The sequence below is a fragment of the Talpa occidentalis genome, unplaced genomic scaffold (genome assembly GCF_014898055.3).
Source record: "Talpa occidentalis isolate TD23 unplaced genomic scaffold, MPIMG_talOcc4v2.1 talOcc4.12, whole genome shotgun sequence".
NCBI lineage: Eukaryota > Metazoa > Chordata > Mammalia > Eulipotyphla > Talpidae > Talpa > Talpa occidentalis.
The window spans coordinates 36,913,144-36,925,472 of NW_023601212.1; the positions used below are offsets into that span (position 1 = coordinate 36,913,144).

General features: G+C 36.2%; 1 protein-coding gene across 1 annotated transcript in view; it reads right to left on the reverse strand.

Moving 5' to 3' along the window:
• Positions 1-12,329, reverse strand: part of DYNC2H1 (dynein cytoplasmic 2 heavy chain 1) — a 306,244-nt gene that overhangs the window by 114,581 nt on the left and 179,334 nt on the right. Inside the window, exons 78-80 of the mRNA XM_037507914.2 lie at positions 12,021-12,086; positions 3,225-3,275; positions 2,366-2,443 (exon numbers count right to left, since the gene is read on the reverse strand). Coding sequence (XP_037363811.1) covers positions 2,366-2,443; positions 3,225-3,275; positions 12,021-12,086 — 195 coding nt within the window. The remainder of the gene's footprint in view (positions 1-2,365; positions 2,444-3,224; positions 3,276-12,020; positions 12,087-12,329) is intronic.

The following is a 12,329-nucleotide window of genomic DNA, read 5'->3' on the forward strand; positions in this document are numbered from 1 at the left end:
TTGCATAGTACAGTCTTTTTACATTAGAAAATATATGCCATTACATTAGAAAATATATGTACTATACTGACTAGAAGTTATGGAAGAAAACAATGAATGATATAAAGCAAATCCACTAATTTTATTCAAGTATTTTTGAAATAAAGGAAGTAAAGGATGGTGGTAAAAGCTCAGACTACAGTAAAGAGCCCAGTTTAACTCTACTTTCCAAGTGACAATAACAAGTGTCTTTATCATTCTGTGCCTTTGTTTCCTCATCTGTTAAATGAGGAAAATAACAAAAGCTATGTCATGTTGAAAATATTTAGTGAGATAACCCATTTTAAAATTCTGCATAATGCCTTGAACCAAAAGCAAGTCATCAATAATGCCAGCTATTCTTATTGTAGTTACCATGTACAGAGAGCAAGAAGAGGAGACAAAGAAAGAAAACACTGTATTTGGAGGCTCTACATATTAAAGACATGGACTTTGATGCCAGAATGTCCGAGTTGAAACTGTAGCTCCAGAACTTCACAACAGCTGATCTACACCATGGCTTCTTCTCTACAAGAGGCTGAATTGTGACCTCTTTAAAAGGTTATTGTGATGATAAACTAAGATAAAGCATCTGAAATATTTAACATGATGCTTGGTACATAATAGGTTCTCAAAATATGTATAAAATTAAAAAGAAACCTCAGATTCATGCATCTAACAACTCTGCATTGACTCATTTCCCATCTGTAAAATAAGAGTTATTAATACCCACTTAAGGGTTTGTGTGAGAATTAAAACACTAATTCATCTGAAAATGGTTTGTAAGCTATAATGTTAAAAAGCTAATATACGTTATGAACCTTATTTGAAATAGAAGCTGTCTTTCCCAAATGTTTTACATTTATTTACTTAAATAGGAATGAGTACGTGAAGTAAAAGCATCATGTCAATTTTTAGGTTGACACAGTGAGATAGTTTTCCCAAGTATAACCTCTTAGTAGATCAACTATTCAAAAGATAATTCTCTGTACCACATTATCATTATTTTTGCCATTAGAAGTCCATGAGATAGTTTAGAGATCCTGCCCAACAATCAAGAAATACCTTCAAATTCTATTTTGAATAACTACAGCTTTTTTGCGTTCTACTATAATTGTTTATTTTTTAAAATGTCATCAGTACTAGGTGATAAACTCTTGGAAAACAAGAACCAAGACTTTTAAATATTTGTATTATCCATCATAATCATATTATAAAAAAATTATTAAACATTTTAATGCTTAGTAAATTTTGTGTGTTCATATTTTCCTTATCTGGGTGTCATTGGCATGTTATAATTTGTTCAAGAATAAAATGATTAAGAAAATCTATCAGTGGCATATAACAGGTATTTACTGAATAAAGAGAGGAATGAAATAGTCAAGATTTATATTAAATATTAGGGAAATAAAATTATAAAAGTTAAGGATCCTAATCTCAATGAATCTGCAACCTAGGGGAAAAGGCAGACATAAATAAATATGAACGAGTAAGACATGTATTATAACAAAGGAATATTCAATATATATGCCAACAGAAAAAGTAGAATAGAGAAATCTGGGAAAGTCATAGCGAAGGTAATGCTTTGGGTTAAATCCTGAAAAATAAATATGCATTTAGCAGGTAAGAACAAAGGACATCCAAGCAGAGGCAAAAGTGGCACCCTAAGTACAAGAAACACTGAGGCAATAAACTGGAAGTAAAACTGAAGACATAGGCAAGAAGAAACCATGGATCATATACATGTTTTAAAAAGACTATGGCCTTTATGAATGACAAAATTCCACTAAGAGATTTAAAATAGGGCACTAACCACACAAAAGTAAACTTTAAAACCTTTATGTTTCATAATATAGAGAAGCAGGAGCACTATAGCAAATATCAGCAGAATAATGAAGACAAAATTAGGACAGTGATTGCAAGGATAAGAGATTTTTGAAAGATGAAAAGAAGTGAGAGAAAAAAGTCTAAATTTGGAACTCTTCAATATAAGTGTCAGACTGTATCTCATTATTGATCTTAAATATTAAGAAATACTATTTTATAAATAAGACACCAACAATCATATTAGAGGACTTATCTGTTTATTTCTGCATTACCTGTGTATGTACAGCACCAAACCTTGTACAACATAGAGACTCAGTATGTATATGTTGAATAAAAGATTTATAAGTTAATTGAATATTGATTAAAGGACTAATCAGAATTATCTGGTATCTTTTTATCCAGGAATTTTATGTCATATTCAAAGAAATATCAACTCTGAGTATGAGTAAGCAGCACATTAAAAAAATAACCTCAAATATAGAAAAAAACATAAACATCCCTCATAATATAAGAGGAATACCTTTAATGTTGCCACTGCCCAGCTTCTTTCTGAATCTATCCAAGAAGGAAGTTGATCACGGATTCTTGGTTGGGAGTCCTTTCAGTAAAACAATTATTTTCCTTTATATATTTGGTTAAGAATCATTACATAAAATATTAAAACTGACTAGTTATTGTTATGAACATCATTTTGGATAAAAGCTCATTCCATATATTATTACCTTATTTTTACATGGTTAAAAATAAACATGGTAAGTCAACAAGATAAAATTCAGTAACATAAGAATGATTTTAGATAACTATGCAACATGTATCGTATTCATTTTCATTGTACTTAATCTTTTGTGAAAACAAATGTAATAAGAAATGGCCATAAAAATTATATTGTTTTCAATTATTTTTGCATTTCAAGCAATCTAGGTTCTACATTATAGTTTGGTTGTACTGCTTTGAAGAATAGCATTACTATTACATGTTTAAATAAAAAATTTGAAGTTATCACAAGTTTTTAAAAGCAATTTGCAAATTTCAGTAATAAGAAAACTATCCAGTTAGAATACAAGATTTAATTGCCTTAGGATTATAAAAAAAAATTCTTGTAATTATATATGCATGTGCATCTGTTTGTGTATTGAAAAGAGAGATTACATTAACATTTTAATATTTAATGAATATTATTCTCAAAAATACATATATATCTTCAAGGACAAAAACAGAAATTTATTGACATTCTATATTACGGCAATATTGTAGAGGCAAGGACATATTTCTCTTATTAAAATATAATTTCAACAGTAATTTAAAGCTCCTCTGAAGTAAATTGCATTTCATGAAGTCAAAATCCCAAATAGTGAAGCAGTTTCATTATTTAAACTTACAGCTTTCCGCAACATGTCTCCAACAACCACTCCTGTGAATGTATCCCACTCCTGTTGAATAAGAATACAGAGAACAGACTTCTTAGGAGAGAAGGCAGATCAACATGGCAGCGAGGAAACGCTATGAGTAAGATCTCCCATTAAAAAAAAGTTAATAGGGAGGAAAAGCGGCAGGTCCCAGTGAGAACTGGAACATGGAAGATAAAAGGACGACTCCAGCAAACTACCCGAAGAAGAAAGTTGCCATAAAAGAGGACTAGAAGGAAGGAAAGCGCAGAACCCTGCTACCCTCTCCCACCCACAAAGTCGGCACTCTCCGACCAACAGAAAGGAGGAAAAAAACAAACTAAAATGACCAAAAAGAACCAACTACGCATCAAGCGGGACTGTGAGTGGAAAGGAACTATTTCAGCCACAACACCCAGTGAACTGGAGCTGTGGAGAACCCTGCAGGATTCGCAGCAGAGGTGAGCAAATGGCTCCAGGAGCCATTAGAGAAAAACAGAGACCCCCAGAGACCTGCACACAGCCCTGGGCAAGCCGGTAAGCTTGCATGGAAAAGCTGCGCGCTTGAAAAGCAAACACGGATCGCGGCTGCCCAGGTCCCCGCGCCTGCGACCTAGGCTTGTGGGAAGACGCACGGGGGCCCTCACTGAGGTGAAAGTCCCTCACTGAGTAATCAGGAACCAGGCGCCCAGGCACGGGAGCAGGGTGCAAAAGATGCCATTTCTGCGAACACTGACTAGGGTACAGCCCGCATCCTGAACCTGAGGGATTTGGAACTGAGACCCGGGGCAAGAAATTCAGGGCGTGGGGTCTCCACGACAGTGGAGCACAAGGCAGACACAGCACCCCAAAGCCGTTGAGGTTTACCCTACCATTCCCGCTTTGTTCCCTGTCCAACGGGGTGAAAAAAACAGCTCCCCAAGGACACTAGGAGAGAACTCTGGCACCACCTAGCGACCAGAAAAAAAGTCACTAACACTCCATAGAACAGGGACCTTTCTTCAGTAAAGACTGCTTGAAACCAGCAGAAGGCTCCCGGAGGAGCCAGTGGCCAGCTGGGAAGTTAGCCCATGCCATGCACCTTTGACCAGCAGTCTGAGCACACAGGGCGAGCGGGCACCCACGGCCGGGGCAGACCGGGTGTGCAGAAGAGTGTGCCTGAGACTGGACGCGCAGGGAGTGCGTCCCACATGGCCATTTTAGAACAGGGACATTTCTTCAGTAAAGACTGCATGAAACCAGCAGAAAGCTCGCTCAGGAGCCAGAGGTGAGTGGGGAAGTTCGCCCATGCCAGGCCCCTTCTGGCCTGCAGTCCAAGCCCAGAGGGGGAGTGGGAACCCACCGCAGGGGCAGACCAAGCACACAAGTGTGTCCCCACATAGGCATTTTTGAACAGGGACCTTTCTTCAGTAAAGACTGCTTGAAACGGACAGATGGCTCCCGGAGGAGCCAGAGGGGAGAGGAAAAGTTCACCCAAGGTGCCGGCCAGTCCCAGCAACACAGTGTCCCAATGCATACGACAAATTAGAAAACAGACAGTAGGGAGTAGAAGAACCACACGCAACCTAACAACTCCTCAGGAAAAAAGCACACCACAAAAAGAAAACCACTCCCCAGATTGCAACAACAGTAACTTGGAAGAATTTCTGAGCCTTCCAGAAAGAGAATTTAAAATTTCCATGATTAAAAAAGTGACAGAACTCATAAAGGAAAACTATGATATGACAAAAATAATCAACGATCAGAAGAATGAAATTGAGTCCCTGAAGGGGGAAGCAAAAGAAACACAGGAGATCAAAGAATTAATGGAGGAACTACAGAACTCTGGGAAAAGCAGTGAAAACAGAATAGATGAAATGGAAGAACGAATAAGTACTCTTGAAGACACAGAAATAAAAAGAACAAAAACAGAAAAAGAAAGAGAAGTACGAAGGAAAAAGACTGAAGAAAGACTTCGGGAACTATCTGACTCCATGAGGAAAGGAAATATAAGAGTTATAGGAATACCAGAAGGAGAGGAGAAAGATGTAGGAACAGAGAAAATATTCAAAGAGATAATTGAAGAGAACTTCCAAAATGTGAAGAAGGAGCTGAAAATTGATATACAAGAAACAAGAACACCAAACTTAAACGACGAAAGGAAAAATACAGCAAGACACATAATAGTAAAGTTCCCAAGAATCCAGGACAAGGAAAAAATAATGAAGCTGACAAGAGGGAAGAAACAGATAACATTCAAAGGAAAACCAATCAGGCTGACATCAGATTTCTCTGAAGAAACACTACGGGCAAGGAGAGAGTAGAGGGACATAGTCAACAGACACCAAGAAAACAGATGCCAACCAAGAATACTCTATGCCGCAAAGCTCTCCTTCCTCTATGAAGAAAGAATAAGGACCTTCCCAGACAAACAGAAACTCTGGAATTTCATTACGACTAAACCACCACTCCAAAAAATACTACAAGGAATCCTAAAGCCAGAACTTCAGAGGGACAAATAACAACGAAAGGTGGCCAAAAAAAAGGAAAAAAAAAAAAAGCTATTAAAAGAATACATAAAAAAATCAAAGGAAATACAAACACAATGGCAAATACAGATGCTAGCATATCAATATTAACTCTAAATGTAAATGGACTAAACTCTTCAATAAAAAGACACAGAGTTGCAGCCTGGATTGAGAAACAAAACCCAACCTTTTGCTGTCTCCAGGAAACACATTTAGCTACAAAAGATAAAAATAGACTCAAAGTTAAAGGATGGAAAACAATCCTACAAGCAAATGGACCAAAAAAAGAAAACAGGAATAGCTATACTTATATCAGATAAAACAGATTTCAAACTCAAGAAGATAAAAAGAGACCCCAATGGTCACTACATTATGATCAAGGGGACAATACTTCAAGAAGAAATAACACTCATTAACATATACTCGCCAAACGAAGGAGTACCAAAATATAATAAGACAGCCTTTGTCATCTCTGTAAACAGACATCAGAGAAAACACATACATAGTGGGAGACTTCAACACACCACTATCAACAATGGATAGATCAACAAGACAAAAAATAAGTAAAGAAACTAAAGCTCTAAATAAGGACCTAGAGCATTTGGGCTTAACAGACATCTATAGAACACCAAACCCCAAAAAAACGGAGTACACATTTTTCTCAGGCGCACACGGATCATTCTCCAGGATCAATCACATACGGGGACACAAGAAAAACATCAATAGATACACCAAGATTGAAATCATAACAACCATCTTTTCTGACCATGAAGGCATCCAACCAGAAATAAACCATAAAAAGAAGGCAAGGAACTCTCCTACCTCATGGAGATTAAAAACCACACTACTGGAAGACCACTGGACTAATGAGGAGATCAAAGAAGAAATTAAAAAATTCTTTGAATTGAATGACAAGGAGGACACCAATATCCTAAATGTATGGGATGCAGCAAAAGCAGTAATAAGAGGAAAATATATAGTAACAGAAGCTCACATCAAGAAACAAGAAAGAACTCAAGAAACAACCTAATCTCGAAGCTCAAAGATCTAGAAAAAGAACAACAAAAAAAACCCAAAACCAGTACAAGAAAAGAAATAATAAAAACCAAAGCAGAAATAAATGAAATTGAAACTAAAAAAACAATCCAAAAGTCAATGAAACCAAAAGCTGGTACTTCGAAAAAAATCAATAACATAGACAAACCCCTAGCCAGGCTCACAAAGGAAAAAAGGGGGAAAGCACAAATAAACAGGATCATAAATGAAAGAGGAGAAATCACAACGGACACAGCAGAAATCAAAAGAATAATCAGTAACTACTATGAACAGTTATATGGAAACAAGTTCACCAATCTAGAGGAGATGGACAAATTCCTACAACTCTACAAACACCCAAAGCTAAAGAAGAAATAGAACACCTAAACAGACCAATTACAAGCAGCGAAATTGAAATGGTAATCAAAAACCTCCCCAAAAACAAAAGCCCAGGACCTGATGGATTTACAAATGAATTCTACCAAACATTCAGAGACTAATTAGTGCCTATCCTTCACAAACTCTTCCAAAAAATTGAGAAGGAAGGGACAATACCAAACACGTTCTATGAAGCCAACATTACACTAATACCAAAACCAAACAAGGACAACACAAAAAAGGAAAACTACAGGCCAATCTCCCTAATGAACACTGATGCAAAAATCCTCAATAAAATTTTAGCTATTAGAATCCAACAATGAATCCATAAGATAATTCACCACGACCAAGTAGGATTCATTCCAGGGACACAGAGATGGTTCAACATCTGAAAATCAATCAACGTTATCCAACACATCAACGAAAAGAAATATAAAAACCATATGATAATATCAATAGATGCTGGGAAAGCTCTCGACAAAGTGCAACACCCATTCATGATAAAAGCCCTTGAAATTCTTGGGATACAAGGAACATACCTCAATATCATAAAGGCTATATATGACAAGCCAACAGCCAGTATCATTCTCAATGGTGAAAAGCTGAAAGCAATTCCATTAAGATCTGGAACAAGACAAGTATGTCCACTCTCACCACTGCTTTTCAATATAATACTGGAAGTCCTAGCCAGAGCAATAAGACAAGAGAAAGACATACAAGGAATCCAAATAGGAAAAGAAGAAGTAAAACTATCACTATTTGCAGATGATATGATAATATACACAGAGAACCCCAAAAACTACACAGAAAAACTAATTCAAATCATCAATCAATTCAGTAAAGTGGCAGGATACAAAATCAACACGCAAAAGTCAGTAGCCTTCCTATACACAAACAATAAATTTGAAGAAGAAGAAATAAAAAAAAAAAATCCCTTTTATTATCGAAACAAAAAAACCTCAAATATTTGGGAATAAATCTAACAAAAGAGGTAAAGGACCTATACAAAGAAAACTATAAAACACTGTTAAAAGAAATAGAAGAAAACAAAAAGAAATGGAAAAACATCCCCTGCTCGTGGATTGGAAGAATAAACATTAAAATGGCCATCCTACCAAAAGCAATATACAGATTCATTGCTATTCCAATCAAAATTTCAATGTCATTCTTCAAAGAAATAGAACAATTATTGATGAAATTCAGATGGAATCACCAAAAATCACGAATAGCCAAAGCTCTCCTGAAAAAAAAAGAAGGGAATGGAGGCATCACACTCCCAGACCTCAAACTATACTACAAAGCCATAATCATCAAAACTGCATGGTATTGGAACAAGAACAGACATACAGACCAATGGAATCGAATAGAAAATCCAGAAATAAACCCACAGATTTATGATCAACTAATCTTTGACAAAGGAGCAAAGACTATGCATGGAGCAAAGAAAGTTTGTTCAATAAATGGTGCTGGGAAAACTGGGTCGCTACATGCAAAAGAATGAAGCTTGACCACTACCTCACACCATACACAAAAATCAACTCAAAATGGATTAAAGAACTAGACATAAGACCTGAAACCTTAAAATACATAGAAGGAAATATAGGTGAAACACTACGTGATATTCACATCAAAGACATCTTTACAGACACATCACCCAAAGCAGTGATAGTGAAGGCAAAGATAAACACCTGGGACTACATCAAATTAAAGAGCTTCTGCACAGCAAAAGAGACAATAACAAAAACAAAGAGAAACCCCACCAACTGGGAGAACACTTTTGCACACAACACTCATGATAAAGGACTGATCACAAAAATCTGCAAAGAGCTGATGAGACTCAACAACAACAAAGAAAATAATCCAGTCAAAAAATGGGCAGAAAAGCTAAAAAGAAATTTCTCTGAAGAGGAAATGCAAATGGCCAACAGGCATATGAAAAAATGTTCAACATCACTTGTAATCAGGGAAATGCAAATCAAAACTACCATGAGATACCATCTTACACCAGTGAGAATGGCACATATTAAAAAAACTAGCAACAACAAATGTTGGCGAGGGTGTGGAGAAAAAGGAACTCTTCTGCACTGTTGGTGGGAGTACAAACTGGTTCAACCACTACGGAGAGCTGTGTGGAGATTTCTTGAACCATTAAACATAGAGCTTCCATATGATCCAGCAATTCCACTCCTAGGTATTTACCCAAAGGACACAGAAACATCAATTCCAAAGAGCACCTGCACCCCTATGTTTATAGCAGCACTGTTTACAATAGCTAAGCTTTGGAAACAGCCCAAATGCCCAAAAATAGATGACTGGATCAAGAAGATGTGGTACATATATACCATGGAATATTACTCAGCATTCAAAAAAGATAAACACATGCAATTTGCAGCAACATGGATGGCCCGGAAGGGATAATGCTCAGCGAAATAAGCCAGAAAGAAAAAAAAAAATACCGGATGGTCTCACTCATAGCAGGAATCTAGAAAACTTAAATAAGGGACCAGGAAAATGAATAACTATAAGAAAGTGAAAATCAAAATCAACCAAAAACTATGAACCAGAGACACTCTATGGGGAGTAGGGGGAGGGATGGGAGGGATTGGGGTCTTATTTTAGGGGATTGCAATTGTATGGGGAATATAAAAATAAAATTTATTATAAAAAATATATATAAATAAAAATATTTTAAAAATAAAAAAAAGAATACAGAGAACACAAAAACACATGAAAAAACTGACAAGGTTAAAAGTTTCTTCATTTCCTTATAAAATAGCTTTCAATGCAGCTTGCTCAGTACATAAAAGAAATAAACTATTTTTTATCTTCCCACTTCTACTATAACTTTAACATTGTAAGAATGAGTCATGTACCAACATAAAACATTAATACGAAATCTACTAGGAATAATTATAAAAATTCTAACTCTATATATGTAAGCCTCAACATCTAAAAATTCAAATTTAAGTTAGCATATGTAATTACCTGTTCATTTGTTCATTATATGCTCTTCCTCACTAGTAAACTAAGAATAACATCAGAAGTTTAAAAATTGTGTATGTTGGAAAAAAAATAAAGAAAAGCACTCCTCTTTTTCATTGATTTTGCGAAGACTACATTATTCCTTTTTTAATTAATCCATAAACCTGACATTGATCAAGTATTATGAAATGCTGTATGCTATAAAAATCTGTTTTCTCCCTGAGTACCTCCAATAAGATAATAATGGGCATACTGTATTACTTGTTACACATTTATCAGTAATGTATAGCAAAAACAAATGAAAATTTGAGAGAATATGGAAGTCATGACAGCAGAATACTTACTGCCTGCACCTACCAGACTACCCACTCTTTTCCTACTGAAATTGTACAGTCACAAATAAATAAAATAAGAATGATTACTACTACTACATTTGAGTCAGAGAAAAATGTCCTTTTCCAATGATAATTTGTACTGCAGGAGGGAAAAACAAGGAATATTAGGTTCTTATATACCAAGTAATACATTGATCATGGTGAAAAATTACATAGTAGGAGGGAAAGGGATCAAAATTAATAATATAAATTAAAGAAATAAAATTAATAAATTCAGGAGAAACTATACAAGTCCGCCAGAGAGAAAACTAAGAGACGAGAAAGGCAGAATTATGGGGTAGTTTGTATTACGTTAAGTATTCAAATGAGAGGAACCTAGAATGTGGTTAGAATTTGGGAAAAATCACTTAAATTGTTTCCAATTTGAGATGGGCTTATATGGCACACCAAAAATGAAGTCATAGATAAAATGCACATAAATTACACGTAAAAACAATAACATAATCCTGCAGGTACAAGGAGGCTTCTATGATTGGTCCTCTCTCACTTCATCTGCTGATTCTAAGAAAATTAGTGGAGGTAATAAATAATTTAATTACACAGCCACATTGTTTTACTCTTTACATTTATCAGTTCCATTGGTTAGACCTAGAAAATAAGAAGGCTGTCTCTTCTGCTGAATAAGTGGCCTGAATAAGTGGCTTTGGGCTCAGAATAAGTGGCCTTGGGGTCAGAAAAATCTAGGCAGTGAGCTTTTATTCCCCTGCTTTATTTCAGACTAGTGGGCTTAGCCGATGGTGAATAGAACTGGAAGTCAACATCTTACACTAAATTTCTAACTAGTAAAATAATAATAATAATAATAACAAGACCTCCCTGGTGGATCAGGGGGCTAAAGTCTCAGTGCTAACAAGCTATCACCGGCCACTGTGGCATGCATGAGTTGGATCTCAGGTCAGGGAGCTAACCCAGATGGCACAGCAGACCATCTCCTGTTGTGCCTGCTGTTCCCCGTCAGCAGTGTATTTCAGTGGATCTATCTATTCTGCTCCCCACTCTGTCGCTGGTGAATCCTCTCATGCCCTGAACCTCTGGCCTACACCCGGTTATCCATAAATAAATAAAAATAAATCTTAAAAAAATAACAAGTTGGGCCTCCCTGGTGGCACAACGGGTTAAGCGCAGCACTATGAGGCTGTCTGAAGCCTCTGCAGGGCAGGTTCGATCTCAGCCAGCAGTGGAGATATCCACATGGCGTGGCAGACCTCTCCTGTCTCTCCTGCTTCTCCCCTCAGCAGTGTATTTCAGTCAGTCTGCCTGATTTGTGCCCTGCTCTGTCTCAGGTGAATCTTCTCATCCTCCTGCACATCTGGCCTTTACCGGGGTTCTTGTATGCATAAATAAATCTTTTAAATAAATAATTAATTAAATGATTTTTAAAAAATTTAACAAGTTGACATGTCTAGCCTGAAGCAATTTCTATATAACCATAAACTCACCCATTATCAATTTGCTATCTAACAATAATACTTCCCTCCTTTACAACTACTTACATTTTCTTGGAAAAGTTCAGGATGCATGCCTCTAACAAAATGCAAGGCGAACATCAGCTGATCAGCCTGAAAAGAAAAATAGATGTTACCTTGATTTTTCTCAGTCGGTGTTTGTAGAAAAGACTGTCTTTAGACATTAGAATCTATTATTCTGTATTCACATTATCAACCATCAACGTAAGACATGACTGGTCACATGGCTTCTCGAAAGAACATTTCTAAATTGTGGTGGGAGGACAGTGAACCACTAAAATTTTTATAGGAAGTGCTAAATATTAAGCAGTATGTACATCTTATATTTTAAGAAAT